We start from the raw sequence: 17120 nt of genomic DNA, 5'->3' as shown, positions 1-17120 counted from the left end.
CAACAATGGTAAAGGGGAAGAGATGGCGAGGGAGAAGGTGTGCCATCTTAAAGGCTACGGTCTGGAAAGTCGTCATACCAGAATAGATGCAAGAGATAAGGAAATTGGGACAATGGAATGTTGTTCTTACCTGGAAGAAAGGTGGGAAGTGTTTTGGAGGGAGTGGAGTGTTGCCAGTGGTCTTATGACATATATTGATTATATCTATTGATCACCTACTTCCCAAGAAGGAGATGTGAAAAAAGGGAAAAGTCAGGAATGGACTATGGGAAATGAAGCATGGGTACACACTTGCAGCATTTATTGATGTAATGGGATAAGAACTGAGGGGCGCCGCCTCAAAAGGATTGTTCCACATACATTCCGTGAAGAGACAAACAGCTTATGTCCATGTGAGTACCATCTATTTTGCTGAGTTCTAAACTGTTTTGACTTCAAGTTTACAGCTTTTTGGGATCAATTTATATTTCTCCTCCTTGGATCTGACACTATCCATAATTTTCCTTACTCATCACAGTTAAGCCATCCTTCCTGTTTTATAAACACTTCTTATAGTTTATCCATGCATTCATCAATCCCACAAGTAATGCCCCCCAATCTATCTTCCATTGATTTCCATAATATCCAAAACTCAATCAATGATTGAGCAAATTTAGTAAATAAAGGTAGAGAATTCTAAAGATTTACTATGACATTTCTTCACATCTCACTTTGAATGATTGACCTCTTATTTTGGGACTATGATCCCTGATCTAGGCACTCCAGGCAAGGTAATCATCACCCGTGCGTCAATTGTTTCAGCTCTGGGAATATTTTGCATTTTTCAATGAGGACACCATTCACTTCAGTGAAGCCAATTTGCTAAGTATTTTCTTTTTAAATACCTTAGTCAATGACTCTGCCTCTGCAATGTTACCTTGTAGGTCTACAATGGGCCCTGTCTTTATTTTCTAACTATCCTTGTATGATTTACATGAACTTATATATTACATGCTCATATGTTCTCAATTTATTTGACCCTTTACTTTCTATTTATACTGAATATAGGTAGAGAATATAGTTAATAGAACTCTATGGAAATGGCAATAATCCAATTCTCATCTTTCATGATGTGATAGTGATCTTTATTTACACATAGCTGTCATGTATACAAGAAAGGAATTGAAAAAGCAGGAAAGAATTTTGGAAGGTAGACACAAAATGCTGGAGTAACTCAGTGGAACAGGCAGCAGAAGGGTCTCGACCTGAAACGTCACCCATTCCTTCTCTCCAGAGATGTTGCCTGTCCCGCTGAGTTACTCCAGCAATTTGTGTCTATTGCTTTAAATCAGCATCTGCAGTTCTTTCCTACACAGTGAACGTTTGTTACACTCACTATTGAAAATAAATACTTCATAAGTACTTCAGAAGTATAAGTATACTTCAAAAATACTTCCCTAACCAGACTGAAGAAGGCTCTTGACCCAAAACGTCACCCATTCCTTCTCTCCAGAGATGCTGCCTGTCCCGCTGAGTTACTCCAGCTTTTTGTGTCTAACTTCATAAGGTATATATTATTCTTGAACTCAAATCCTTTGTAATAAAAAAAATATATTGGCTGCTTTCCCAACTGTTTTCTGTATCGGCTTGTTAACTTTCTGGTGATTTATGAGCAACATCAGATTTCTCCAATTCTTTATTCTTTCTACCAAATGGTTGACCTCCTATTTCCTCATTATATTCAATCTGTCATTCACTGAGCATGTCTTTGTCTGCTCAAAGCCTCTCATCATTATCTTCCCAACTTGCAAAGGTTCCCAGCTTTCACGCACCAACAAACCTTGATAAAATGCACATGATCTAATGAGTCAAAACACTGATATAGATTTTAAACTGTTGGGGTCCTATCATTGACCCTTACAATCCCAACCAGATGCTACTGTTCAAATCAAAAATGATTTCAGCTGTTCTCAATCAATCTAAGCATATTACTCACAATCCAATGTTCTCCAATGCTGTTAGTTAATCTCTTGCATGACATTGTACCAAAGACCATTTGGAGGTCCAAATATATCACATCCATTGGCTCCTTACCCTTTGTTCTTGTTACAAGCTCAAAGGACTAACTGATTTCTCAAATGTGATTTCAGTTACATAACTCCATTTTGATCTACCCAATCCTATAACTATGTTCCAAGCATGATGTTGTCATTTTCCTAATGAAAATCCAACATTTCCATAATAATGGACTCCAGCACTTTAGTTTCCAGTCTAATGATATTACTCATTGCAAATACCAGGCCATTCTTTTACCCTTATGAGTTCAAACCTTTCCAAAACTTCAAACTCTGTAATGTAAAACACAGAGAACAAATATGCTGGTTTAGAAAAAAAGACAAAGTGCTGGAGTAATTCAGCGAGTCAGGTAGCATCTCTGGAGAACATGGATAGGTGATGTTTCAGGTTAGGACACTTCATGTGTAAAACACAATTACTTTTTGCCCTTTTTCAGATCTCTAGAAGGTTCATTGATCTCAAACATTATCTTTCATTCTGTCTTCATGGATACTACATAATCTGCTGAGTATTTCCTGTAATGTTTTTATTTCGAACTACTGTTAATTCAATTCTTCACTGAATTTTTAGAACCAATAAATGCCCCAAACGCCTCAAAATTAAAACATAATTAACAACATAAGAGACAAATCAACAAAATAGTAATAATATATTAGAGGCTACAATTCATGAAATCCACCCTACTAATTAAAAGCTCATTATCTAAATGATGAACATGTTACAGTTTACAGTTAGACGAGTACTTTGGTTCTGTCTTCGCTAAGGCAGACACAAACAATCTCCCAGAAATACTAGGCGACCAAGGATCTAGTGGGAGGAACTGAAGGGAATCCACATTAGTCAGGAAATGGTGTTAGGTAAACTGTTGGGACTGAAGGCAGATAAATCCCCAGGGCCTGATGGTCTGTATCCCAAAGAACTCAAGGAGTGGCTCCAGAAATCGTGGAGACTCTGGATCAGTACCTGTAGAGTGGAGGGTAGCCAATGTAACTGCACTTAAAAAAAAAAGGAGGGAGAGAGAAATTGGGGAATCATAGACCAGTTAGCCTTACATCAGTAGAGGGGAAGATGCTTGAGTCGATTAAAGATGTTATAGCGGCGCATTTGAAAAGCAGTGATAGAATCGGTCAAAGTCAGCGTGGATTTACGAAGGGGTAATCTTGCTTGACAACTCTTCTGGAATTTTTTGAGAATGTAACAAGTAGAATGGATAAGGTAGAGCCAATGGATGTGGTGTATCTGGACTTTCAAAAAGTATTTGAAAAGGTCGCACACAAGAGATTAGTGTGCAAAATTAGAGCACATGGTATTGGGTGTAGGGTATTGACTGATAAGAGAACTGGTTGGCACACAGGAAGCAAAGAGTAGGAATTAACGGGTCCTTTTCAGAATGGCAGGCAGTGACTAGAGGGGTGCCGCAAGGCTCTGTGCTGGGACCCCAGTTATTTACAATATATATTAACGATTTAGACGAGGGAATTAAGCGTGACATCTCCAAGTTTGCGGATGATTCATAGCTGGGTGGCAGTGTGAGCTGCGTTGAGGATGCTATGAGGCTGCAGGGTGACTTGGAGAGGTTGGGTGAGTGGGCAGATGCATGGCAGATGCAGTATAATGTGGATAAATGTGTGGTTATTGACTTTGGTGGCAAGAATAGGAAGGCAGATTATTATCTGAATGGTGTCAGATTAGGAAAAGGGGAGGTGCAACGAGACCTGGGTGTGCTTGTACATCAGTCACTGAAAGTAAGCATGCAGGTACAGCAGGCAGTGAAGAAGGCTAATGGCATGTTGGTCTTCATTGCGAAAGGATTTGAGTTTGGGAGCAAGAAGGTCCTACTGCAGTTGTACAGGGACTGCACCTGAGACTGCACCTGGAGTATTGTGTGCAATTGTGGTCTCCTAATTTGAGGAAGGACATTATTGCTATTGAGGGAGTGCGGGACTGACATGATGAAAGAATGTGTCGACTGTGCTTGAATTCACTGGAATTTAGAAGGATGAGAGGGATTTCTTGTAGAAACATATAACATTCTTAAAGGATTGGACAGGCTAGATGCAGGAAAAAAATTCCCGATGTTGGGGTAGTCTATAACCAGGAGTCACAGTTTTAGAATAAGGGTTAGGCCATTTAGGACTGTGATGAGGAAAAACTTCTTCACCCAAAGAGTTGTGAATCTGTGGAATTCACAGAAGGAAGTGGAGGCCAAATCACTGGATGTTTTCAAGAAAGTTAGATTGGGCTCTTAGGGCTAAAGGAAACAAGGGATATGGGGAAAAAGCAAGAACAGGGTACTGATTTGAGATGATCAGCCATGATCATATTGAATGGCAGTGCTGGCTTGGCCAAATGGCCTACTCCTACACCTATTTTTGTATGTTTCTATGTTACAGTGTTTTAAATAGATATCTAAAATTGGTGAATGCTTTCTTAGAATATACACATTATAATGTATCTTATAATTCTGATTTTAACAAAAAAAAAGCACATAGATCAGCCATGATTGAATGGCATAGTAAACTCAATGGGCAGAATGACCTAATTCTGCTCCTGTGACATGAACTTAATGTGTGTGCAACATCCCAGTAAAGGAAGATACAATATTTCATTTAATTTCAGACCACAAATTACTAATCAACTATGCACTGCATCCTATGATGTGAATTTGACCACCAGTACATTTAGATAGCAACACAGCAGTTATATTGTCCAGCCAGAAGTAGTGAAAAGCAGCAGAATTTCTTACCTCTCCAAGTTTGTCCAACTTAATGTAGGTTTCTAGTTTCCCAAATCCAATCTCAGACTGTAATAAAATACACAATGGTTAAAATTTGCATATGGGTGCATGAAATGTGACAATTTTCTTCTTAAAATTATGTAATAAGCAGCAACAACTTCCGATCTAACAAAGATTAATTCCAGAAGATATTTTGATTATATTTTATTTGTTGCTAAAAAAACGTTTACTGAATAACCACAACTATTTTCCATGAGTTTTACAGCTTTGTCCTACATGACGAAATCTCTAATTTTAAAATTCTCATCTTATATGTGTGTGTGTGTGTCTTTATATTTTCGCAAAACCTCTAGGCGGTACCAATAAGATTTTTACATATTCTGACTCACATTTTCCCCTCTAAGAGTGATCTGCTTCACTTAAGATTTCATGGTATATTTCATGACTTATTGCTGATTAATGTTAAAAATAAACTCTCTTTTAAAATGATCAGCTTCCACTGATGACGTCATAATGAGGTGGGCGGGCCCGATGGCTCGGCTCGGAGTGCGATTCACACACAGAATATTCCACGATCTTCGAGTGATGTCAGGGGGAGAGCCGCATTTCCAGAACATTCTTCAACGCTTCACCTACCCAACGGTCGACCTGCTTCATTCTCACTGCTTGATGCTTCATTCTGACGTCACCATCTTTAAAGATACGACGTCACAATGAGGTGGGCGGGCACCATGGCTCAGGTCGGCACCCATTTTACACACGCCCGCCCGCGGCCTCCCTCTAGTCCTCGGGTCCACGTCCACCTGTGGCCTCGCTCCGGTCCTCGAGTCCACACCCGCCTGTGGCCTCGCTCAGGTCCTCGGGTCCACGCCCGCCTGTGGCCTCGCTCGGGTCCACGCCCGCCCGCGGCTTCGCTCGGGGTCCTCGGGTCCACACCCGGCCGCGTCCTCGCTCGAGTCCACACCCCCCCCCCCCCGCGGCCTCGCTCGGTTCCTTAGGTCCACTCCCGCCCGCGGCCTCGCTTAGGTCCACGCCCGCCCGCTAACCAGTGCCTGGTGGGGAGGCTGCTGCCGCGGTCCGATCCTGGTGACTGGGCCTCTCTGCCTCCCCTCCCTCTCCCTCTCTACCCCCTCCCCCCTCACTCTCTGCCCCCTCTCCCTCTCTGCTCCCTCTCTACCCCCCCCCCCCCCCCCTCTCTAGGGAGTGGTGAGTATTGGGACCAATGGGTGAGTGGTGGAGTATTGCGTACGGGGATCAGCCCTCGCCTGTGACACCATGCCCCCCCCCCCCCGCCGGGGGGGGGGGGGGGGTGGGGGGGGATACTATCTAGTATCTCTTTCTCCTAAAAATCAGAAGCATGCAAAGTTGTAATTGAGTTGCACAATGCAGCATCTCACAGAGATGTCTCATAACTCATGACGGAAGTTCAATATTAAGCTCAGGTGCTATGCTGTCTATGTGGAGTTTGCACATTGTGACTACGTGGGTTTCCTTTAGATGTTCCGTTTTACTTTCATATCCCAGAGGTGTGGGTTGGCAGTAAACTGGCTGCTGTAAAATGCCGCCATTGTGAACATTGGGAATTTGGGAAGAACAGTTTACGGAGAAAATTAGCGGAGGATGGGAGTGCTCAGAGAGTTGGCATAGACTCAGTGAGCCTACGTGGCCTCCTACTATGTGATAAGAAAGAATGGAAAAACGTTGATGATTAACTAAAATGATTAAATTATGTGGGGCAAAATTTGACAAAATAAATTTGAGGATGTCAAACTCTATCCTTGTTTTTCCTGCCTAAAACAATCAAGATAATTTGATTATTCACCCACTGATTGATACACAATGTCTCTGATTAATAACCCTGATAGTAACTCATTATTGCAAAGAAAATTATCAAATTCACTCATGAGATTTGCCTTTCACATTTAGGACATCTATTTTGGTCACAATAATAGTCCCCCAAGTACCAGTTACCACATTTTATCATCCAAGCGTTTTCCTGGTACCTGCAAATAGTTTATCACGCTGCAAGCACATCATATGATCAGGCTAATTGGCACTATCTTAGGCACAAACTGTGATCTAAAATTAACATCTCATTTATTAAATTTAAAAAAATTAATTTGTGTCTAAGTATGTAATAAATTGCACTACATAGGATCAAGGATGATTCCACTGATTTACATCTTGAATTAGTGATGGATGTAATGCAGTGCAGAAGCAGTTTTGCTTAGACTGAGCAAGCTGTCAGAGTAGTCATCAGCAAAGTTTCTTACATTGTGAATGGTTATGCAATTTCTCCTCGACGACATAACTGTTTGGAAACATGCAGAGTGTACATCCAAACTCATACACCGAGATACTTGTGCAATCAAGAACATGCAATATGTTATGAAGAATCTGTGATCTGTCTGGGCTAGAGCTGTTCCAGAAAGGTGAACCAGTAATTTACTGACAATAATCCTTTGTTGGAATGTCAAAAATGTTGGCACTCCACATTATTGAATCATTTGCATTTGGTTTAATGATTTCACTTATTGAAAGGTTTGCATGTACTTTTAGTTGCTTTGGATGTTTATAAAACAAAATAATGTTATTTATCTTTTTCAATGGGCCAGATAAAGCAGTAATCCCTACATGGCTCATTTTGGACCTCTGCACACACTCAACTAAAAGCACAAGTCTGAAATAATCTGACATACTTGACTCTTGCAATGACACTCAATGTGTCACTGAGCGCAACGGCAGACCACTAGCCTGCTGGAAGAGGGCCCAGATAATTAATTAGCATAAGAATGGCACTTCTTTCATTGGGAAAGAGACGAGTGTGGGCAAGTATTTGAATTATTTTTGATGTTTTTATTAAATTATTTGTTGGCACTTTTGGTTTTTCATTAATTAATCTTTCAAATTAAGGGTGGCACAGTGGTGCAATGGCAGAGTTGCTGCCTTAGAGCACCAGAGACCTGGGATCGATCCTGGCTACGGGTGCTGTCCGTACAGAGTTTTACATTCTCCTTGTGACTGCGTGGGTTTTCTCCAGGTGCTCTGGTTTCCTCCCACATTCTAAAGTCGGACTGCGGACTTGGTGGGCCGAGGGCTTGTTTCTGAGGGTTCTATCTCTAAACTCAACTGAATTAAAACAAAATTATTTAAATCTATTTGGCGATTTAACATCCCTCCAATTAACAGAGAAATATTTCGAGTTAGTTCAAATAATTTTGACAATGAAAAATTATCATAGACTGTCAGAGCATTTTAGGGAACTGTGTCTCAATGATATGCCATGCATGGATTACATGCCTCTCCACTCATGGCATGAAAAGACAGGCTCACCTTTCCAAAGAAAGTGCAGCTAGGTGGATATTTTTGGTGCAATAGCTGTCAGTTGCCTGGGTGTAGCACAATCAAGCCCAGTCATTTTGATATGTTGGGAAACGGAGAATTTTGAGGAGCCAAAATAAGCCATTCCACCGCACTTTGCAGTCTGAAGGTTTCTAGTCCAGCCTTGATGGAGCAGCTTATACTGACCCATGTACAATCCCAATTATTTCAGGAACCTGTCACCACTCAATGTTTTACCACTCACTTCCAGGAGAGCCTCAACCAGTACACTTGTTTTATTCTGCTGTTGCAAACACAAGCTCCCTGAAAACAGCAAGATAAGTGGATAGGGTCGTAAAGGTGGCATACGTCATTGAGTATAAAAGTTGGCAAATCACGTTGTAGCTGTATAAAACCTTTTAGAGCATTGTGAGGAGTTCTGATTGCCACAATATAGGAAGGATGTGCAGGCTTTGGAGAGGAAGCAGAAGAGGTTTATCAGGATATTGCCTCAATCAGAGAAAGGAGTAGATCACTGTAATGGCCCTGTCCCACGATGCGAGTTCACTCAAGAGCTCTCCCGAGTTTAAAAAAAAATCAAACTCGTGGTAAGCACGGAGAATGAACGTAGCGGGTACGTCGGAGCTCGGGGACGTCTCTTGTCAAGTCAAGTCAAGTTAAGTTTATTCGTCACATACACATACGAGATGTGCAGTGAAATAAAAAGTGGCAATGCTCGCGGACTTTGTGCAAAAAACAAACAAACGTTTCGCCACAATTCGTAACGCTAAAGACAGGTACTCGGGAAGACTCGCTAACGGCAGTAAGCTCGGAAAGACTCGTGAAGATTTTTCAACATGTTGAAAAATGTCCACTAGAACCCCAAGTACCGACGAGCGGCCATCACCGTAAATCTCCGAGTTCGAATCAGGGCAATCTCGGGAGAACTCTTGGAATGAACTCGTACAGTGGGACAGGGCTTTAAGGAGAGACAATGCTGGGATCTGGAGCAAAAACAAACAAGCTGCTGGAGGAACTCAGCGGGTCAGGCAGCATCACTGAAATAAAGAAATAGGTGACGTTTTGGGTCGGAACTATTCTTCAGACGCCTCTGGAGAAAAGGAATAGGTGACGTTTCGGGTCGGAACCCTTCTTCAGACTCAAGTTTAAAGAAAGGCTCCGACCCTAAATGTAATTTATTCCTTTTCTCCAGAGATGCTGCCTGACCCGCAGAGGTACTCCAGCATTGTGTCCATCTGAGGTGGTGTGACGAGTTCAAAAGACAATGCAAAGAAGATTCAAGGCAATACAGATAATCTGAGTCAATGGACAAGAGTACAGAAGATGAAATATCATGTGGAAGAATGTGTGGTTATCTAGCTTGGTGCACAATATTAAAACCAAAATGGTGCGCATTTGGGTAATGTTGACGCACATAGAGAATTAAGTGTACATGCCTATACATTAATTAAAGCTAACACACAGGTGCAGCAAGTGATTAGGCAAAACAAATGTTAATCTTAATTATAATAGGATTTTAATATTGGAATAAGGAAATCTTATTACAATTATATGAGGTCTTTGTAGAATCATATCTATGTAGAATCATATTGTATGCAGTTTTGATCTCCTTGCCAATTGAAATATTCATATGATAGATCGTAGATGGCAGGTTTGCAAGTGAGGAGAGATTGAGAGATTAGGCTTCCTTAAAGTATGGAATTATTCCTTAAAGTATGGAAGGAAGTGAGATGATTTCCTTTAAGGTTACAAATTTTTAGCGCGCTTAACAGAGAAGATGGATACACAAGAACAGATCTTGTGTTGATCACAGTGTTGGAGTAACTCAGCGGGTCATGCAATATTACTGGAGATCAATTAATAGGTGACACAGGATCTGACATCTTGAAACGCCTTCTATCCATGTCCTCCGGAGAGGCTGCCTGACCTTGAGTTATTCCAGCACTTTGTGTTCTGTCTAGAGAACACGCATCCCCTGGCTGAGTAGTCGAGAAACAGGGGTCACTCGCAAAATACAAGTCTTGTTGTTTTAAATAAATCTCTTTACTCAGAGAATAATTAAATTTATCTCGGAGGATTTGAAGGTTCATTCGGTTCAAAGAGACAGTAGAGGAATCAAAGCACATGGAAAGAGTAAAAAGATGGCACCGAGGAAGATGACTGACAGAACAGGCTTGAAGGGACGGGTGGCCGACATGCTTTTAATACCAACTAGACGACCCATGGACTCGTAGGGTCCCCGTTGTGGCGCCAGTTAAAATGGCGATCTGAAAATGGCGGCGGGCCCGGCAACCCTCCCCAACTACGCAGGCATGGCCAGTCAAGTACACACTGAGCACATGCGGATACGGGCAACCCTCCCCCAACTGCACACGCAGGGCTGACTGGCCCGGCAAGTGAAAGCGCAGTGCCGTTGGGTCCCCGTTGTGACGCCAGAGATCCCCGATGTGACACCAGTGAAAATGCCGATCTGAAAATGGTGGCCGGCCCAGCATCCTTCCCTCAACTGCGCAGGCGCGGCTGACGGGCCCGGCAAGTGGGAGCGCAGTGTCGTCCACGGTATAAAGTAAATTAAAGTTTATAAATGGAATTACTTTGTAAAATCAAACGAAGTTTGCTACTGCACACCCCAGGCGAATGATAAAGCACCCCTTATATTTTTGCACTATCGTGAACATACATACAAGATGAAATTCTTAGTTATGTATAGATGAGTATCAGTTCTACATTATTTATAAATATACTGTAGATCATCACAATACATAATCCTATCTCTACACACATATTTTGTAGGATCACTGGATAACAATTTGGAGTAGGGAATTTGTCTGTATTCCTTTCTTTATTACAATGCATAAAGAGTAATTTTACTTCACCAATATGACTGGTGGAGTTGGGTCAGCTAAGCAAAGTTAAACAGTGGTAGTTTTTTCCCCATGGTTATTCCATTGTTCATAAGGTTAGTTGGTGACTTTCTTATTTGCTAATTATGAAAAATGGAATTTGATTATTTTTCAGTTTGTGTTCTGTATTTTACTGAAAATATTACATTGTGATGTTTTTACAGAATGAGATTTAAAAAAATCAATCTTGGACATCATATGATCATATAAACTATATGTTTCCCCGATTTATAGTCATAGACAGATACAGCATAGAAATAGCTTCTTTGACCATCAATTACACATTTACACTAATCCTATTTTTACACTTTCCACATTTTCTTCAACTTCCCTCAGATTCTCCCACTCACCTGCACACTGAGGACAATTTATAGTAACCAATTAACCCAACAACAATCATGTCTTTGGGATTTGGGACAATTAGGACCATGGTCAAAAAACACATAGTCAAAGGGAGAACTTAAACTTCAACACAGGCAGCAACCGAGGTCAATGTTGAACCCGGGTCTCTTGTGCTGTGAGGCAGTGCCTCTAGTAAGTGCATCACTGCGCAATCCTTTAAAGAAGAAAAACAGTTGTCAAAACCTAACCCAAGCGTTCTCAGACTATAAATGCCCTAAAACAAATAGTAGAATAAGAAATTCACCAGAGATGCTCTGCGAGATTTTCTACTCATTGGCTGGTCGAAAGGTGGGCTGCTCATCTGCAGTTTTTCCAAATATCCATCAGGTAATCTAATATCAGCAGGTAATGATAGCCGTTTGTTGACATCCTGCAAAATAAAAATTTTTAAATCAATGCAAAACTTCATCCAGCTGAACGTCTATGCAATAGATTTTCCTCCCACAAAGCAGCCAAGTGCATTCTTTTTTTCATCTACATACTTGGTGAAATCATTTGCTGTTTTCAATCAGTTTTTACATCAAGGCAGATGTTTCATCTTTCCTTCATTAACCATCAATTAATAGCTTATCTAACAATAATTTTGAACTCAGTATTTCTTTTTGTCATTTCAACTCCAGAATAGGTGAAGCCAATACCCTTACTCATCTTTAAACTCTGCTTTCTCACAATTAATCACACCTCCTACCAAGCTAACACTTCAGGATGGGAGTAATTCATTTCTGTGTTATTCTCTATCCTGATAACTTTCCTAAGATATCGGTGTTTCTACAATTCTTTATCATCAGCTTATACAGGGCTCTCGCTTAACTTTTTTTCCCTGTTGCCAGCCGGGCAACCTTGGCAGCTTTTTAGGTTGCCAAATGACAGTTTAGGTGGTCATTTAAGATGGCTTGCATGACGCGCGCGATAATGTGCTCGGATAAAGCGCGTAGTTACCAGTCGGAATTATACTCAATGAAGCATTCACATATTATTTCTGCTTCAAATAAAGTCACAAACTAAACATTCACCAATCAAGACATAATATATCCCACAATGACATGCAGCAAAATTATAAGACAGTATCTCAATTCTTTTTACACATTGCATTTAATGCAATTTCTATTAGTTCTTTCCACTTCCAAACAAAAATGTGTTTGGATTATTCTGCGTATGATCAACCTGTGTCAATAAATCCTGGACCATGGTAACATATATGCGTACGTATAGTTGTGAATGTTGCTCATTAAATAACTACAGTACTGATACTCCATAGTAAGAGCATTGATTTGCCGTTAAAATGAATTCTGTAATGACGTGTCAACGGTAGCAGTGACAATCGAACACTGCGGTTTTAATGTTTCACATGTTCACAATTTAATGAATCCATCTTTATTGATTAAAATAAATAATAACATTGGGAATTAAAACACATTTGATTGCATTCCGTTATCAAACGTAGTCAATATTCGCTCTGAAGACATTTCCAGGACAATAGGGTCAGGGAAGGGTGTGTGTGTGAATCAGTGCAGGGTGGATAGATGGCCGGTGGGGGGGGGGGGGGGGGGGGGGGGGGGTGGGTGTTAGAAGGCAGTCGGTGCAGAATGGATGGATTGAGGCAGGTGAATTAGTACGTGTTGGTTGGAGTAGGTATAATTGTGAGGGGAGAGCACGGGGGATATCAGTGGTGTTGAATGGGGGGGTTCAGTACGGGATGGATGGGAGCAGGCAAAAGTGCTGGAGAAACTCAGCGGGTGAGGCAGCATCTATGGAGCGAAGGAAATAGGCAACGTTTCGGGTCGAGACCCTTCTTCAGACTGTTCCCCCCATGCTTCTTGAATGGGAGGATCAGTACAGGATGGTTGGGAGGGGGGGGTCAGCGCAGGATGAATTGGGGGGGGGTCAGTACAGGGTGGATCGGAGGGTCTGTGCAGGATGAATGGGGAATCACTACAGGATGAATGGGGGAAGGTGCAGGGTAAATGGAGGGTGGGTTAGTATGGGATGAATGCGTGGATTAGTACAGGATGGATGGGGGATTAGTACAGGATGGAGGAGAAGTGCAGGATGGATGGGAAAGGGGTAAGTACAGGGTGAATTGGAGAACCAGTGATGGATGGGGGGGGGGGGGGGGGGGGGGGGTGGCAGGAGAATCAATGCGAGGTGGATAGGGTGATCAGCGCAGGATGAATAGATTGGGGGGGGGAGATGGGAAGGGGAGCGCAGGGGATGTCAATGAGGACTGAATAGAGGCGGGAACGGGAATCAGTGCTGGGTGTGGAGGAGGGGTCCCAGGATAAAGGGGGGGTGGAGGGGGCGTACGAGAGAGAGAGCGAGAGAGAGAGAGAGAGAGAGAGAGAGAGAGAGAGAGAGAGAGAGAGAAGGGGGGCGAGGTGGGGAGGAAGGAGGGTCAGCGCTCCTTGGACAACATCGCCCGCTGCCTTGGCCGTTGGGATTTCCTCGCCACCGCCTCCCTCCTCCGCCAGCCAACAGCAAGGTGCGGGGCCGAGCAGTGCAGCTCAAAGATCCTATAGCTATAGTATCTTTGGTGCAGCTGCTTCAGAAGTGTGGGAGCGAATGACGGGTCCCGCACAGCAGCAGCAGCGGCCGCGACAGCAATCCCGCTAACGGCGAAAACCGCTTTCAAAACAAACACCCCCGCACGCCGAGGCCTCCCCCTCCCTCCCTCCTCCCGGCCTCGGTGTGCGGTAGGGTTTTTTTTTTTAAAGCGCCGTTAGCGGCAAAGATCCTATAGCGGAGCTCTGCTATAAGATCTTTGGTTAGCGGGTTTGCAAGCAGCGGCCCTTATCAGGGCGGGCGGGGGGCGGGAGGAGGAGATGGAGCCGCTGTTCGGGGTCGTCATTCGTTGCGACCCTTCGTCACCCCGCATCTAGTATCTTGCCCACGCAATAAAGCCGTCACCGCCGACACAAAACGTCGCGTTCCTTTTGTCCAGAGATGCTGCCTGACCCACGGAGTTACTCCAGTTTTTTGTGCCTATCTTCGGTACAAACCAGTATCTGGTTGCCAAACCGGGCAAAATGACTCAGTGTTTAGGTTGCCCGGCGGCGCTTTAAGTGGTCAATGGCACCCGGGCAACCGTTAATTTCGAGCCCTGTTATACAATCACTCCGCAAGTGAAAGATGGGTTTCAACCTCAAACCCTTAGTTCTATATTTTCTTCCTTAAGTTTCTTGCTCAGTGACTTGGAATATTTTGCTACACAGATATAGTTTAATATATTGAAAAGCTTTTGTTGCATTCTAACCAGTCAGCGGAAAGATTATACATGATTACAATCAAGCCATCAACAGTGTACAGATACACAATAAAGGGAATAATGTTTAGTCCAAGGTTAAGTCCAGTAATGTCCTATTAAAGATAATCCAAAGGTCTCCAGAAAAGTGGATAGTAACTCACGAACGCTCCTGAGTTGTTGATAGATGATTCAGTTGCATAACATCTGGGAAGAAACCTGACCCTGAATCTGGAGGTGTGTATTTTCACATTTCTGTATCTCTTGCTTGATGGGAGAGGGGAGAAGAGGGAATGACCAGGTGAGAGTCGTCCTTGATTATGCTGTTAGTCTTGCCGAGGCAGCATGAAGTGCAATGGGAATCAATGGAAGGGAGGGTGGCTGCGTCCACAATTCTCTGCAATTATTTGTGGTCCGGGATGGAGCTGTTCCCAAACCATGCTGTGATGCATCGTGTTAAAATGTTTTCCACGGTGCATCTGTAGAAGTTGGTGGGAGTTGTTGGGGACATGCCAAACTTCCTAAGCCTTCTAAGGAAGCAGAGGCATTGGTGTACTTTCTTGGCCCGAGCATCGATGTGGCTGGTGCAGGACAAATTGCTCGTGATATTTATTCCTAGTAAGTTGGAGCCTTCAACCATCTCTACTTTGGTGCCGTCAATGCATACCGGGGTACGTGTAATGCTTCGCTTCCTGGATTTGATCACTACCCCCTTTGTCTTACTGACGTTGAAAGGTTGTCATCTTTACACTTTGTAATTTGTTTAATATAAACATTAAACAAATTAGTTTATAATTTAATTGCAACTTCGTTATCTTTTTCTGAATGGTTTCCTCTTTCATCAGCAAAACTATTTAAATATCAATGATAAATCACACAATGGCACTAGCCAATCTTTTTGCTCATCTATCATCAAAATCCTCATCCATTTTTTAACCATCGTCAAGAACATGGATGAGGATTTATTGCCATCATCCATAAACCTTAAATATTGCTCAACTCTTCTCACAAATCAAGCGTGGCCTATATTTGTCCCAAAAGCCCACCACTTCTCATGTCTTTATGGACCTGGTGCTGCCTACTTTTATAAACCGCATCAGCTATATTCCACCCAAAATATTTTTGTTCCAGCTTTGACTACTTGTATATTACAACTCCAAGTAGGATAATAATTCTTTATCCATCCAGTCTCCAGAGTTTGGTAAACCTTTCTAAATCTCATCTTCAAAAATCATCCTAAAGAACCAAGTTTAGAGTTGCCCTAGCTAACAACATCTATTTCTGGACCCAATTAAAGATCCAATTTTGTTTTTGTCAACCTCATAACCCTCTGGGGAAAAATGTTTCTCCAGCTCATAGTCCCAAATCTTGGATCTTTGCCTCCTATCCTAGACACATTAATCACTGGGGACATGAATCGTGTGTGAAAGATACATCTTCTAGATGCGCTGGGATGTATCCTCAGTGATGTGACCTGGGGTCATCGTGTGTTTCAGGTCTCACAACATCAGACACCCTCGCCCAGGCGACCCAGCAGCAACCACCCACTGATCAGCCCTCTTAATCCAAAGCTACCTAGTGGCTTTCTCTGCGACTTCGCTTGCGGACTGAATGGCCCTCTTCTTCGCCAGCCCCGCAATGCCCACTGGATGTGTTTTTGGATCCGTCTTCACTAAGGAGGACACAAACAATCTTCCGGATATAGTAGTGGCCAGAGGATCTAGGGTGATAGAGGAACTGAAGGAAATCCACATTAGGCAGAAAATGGTTTTGGATAGACTGATGGGACTGAAGGCTGATAAATCCCCGGGGCCTGATGGTCTTCATCCCAGGGTACTTAAGGAAATGGCTCTAGAAATCGTGGGTGCATTGGTGATAATTTTCCAATGTTCTATAGACTCAGGATCAGTTCCTGTGGATTGGAGGGTAGCTAATGTTATCCCACTTTTTAAGAAAGGCGGGAGAGAGAAAACAGGGAATTATAGACCAGTTAGCCTGACATCGGTGGTGGGGAAGCTGCTGGAGTCAATATTAAAAGATGAGATAGCCGAACATTTGGATAGCAGTAACAGGATCGGTCCAAGTCAGGGGAAATCGTGGGGAAATCGTGCTTGACTAATCTTCTGGAATTTTTTTGAAGATGTAACTAGGATAATGGACAAGGGAGAGCCAGTGGATGTAGTGTACCTGGACTTTCAGAAAGCATTTGATAAGTTCCCACATAGGAGATTAGTGGGCAAAATTAGGGCACATGGTATTGGGGGTAGAGTGCTGACATGGATAGAGAGGTGGTTGGCAGACAGGAAACAAAGAGTAAGGATTAACGGGTCCCTTTCAGAATGGCAGGCAGTGACTAGTGGGGTACCGCAAGGCTCGGTGCTGGGACCGCAGCTATTTACAATATACATCAATGATTTGGATGAAGGGATTCAAAGTAACATTA

At 42.7% G+C, this 17120-nt stretch overlaps 1 protein-coding gene across 2 annotated transcripts in view; it reads right to left on the bottom strand.

Annotated features, from left to right (window-relative positions):
• cdk17 (cyclin dependent kinase 17) overlaps positions 1-17120 on the bottom strand; it is a 168186-nt gene that overhangs the window by 27496 nt on the left and 123570 nt on the right. For both annotated transcript variants that reach the window (XM_033039359.1, XM_033039360.1), the window contains 2 exons: positions 11684-11809; positions 4802-4858 (listed from right to left, as the gene is read on the bottom strand). In XM_033039359.1, the coding sequence (XP_032895250.1) occupies positions 4802-4858; positions 11684-11809 (183 nt within the window). The remainder of the gene's footprint in view (positions 1-4801; positions 4859-11683; positions 11810-17120) is intronic.

The sequence above is a fragment of the Amblyraja radiata genome, chromosome 21 (genome assembly GCF_010909765.2).
Source record: "Amblyraja radiata isolate CabotCenter1 chromosome 21, sAmbRad1.1.pri, whole genome shotgun sequence".
NCBI classification, from domain to species: Eukaryota; Metazoa; Chordata; class Chondrichthyes; order Rajiformes; family Rajidae; genus Amblyraja; species Amblyraja radiata.
This window is presented reverse-complemented; position numbering and strand designations above follow the sequence as displayed.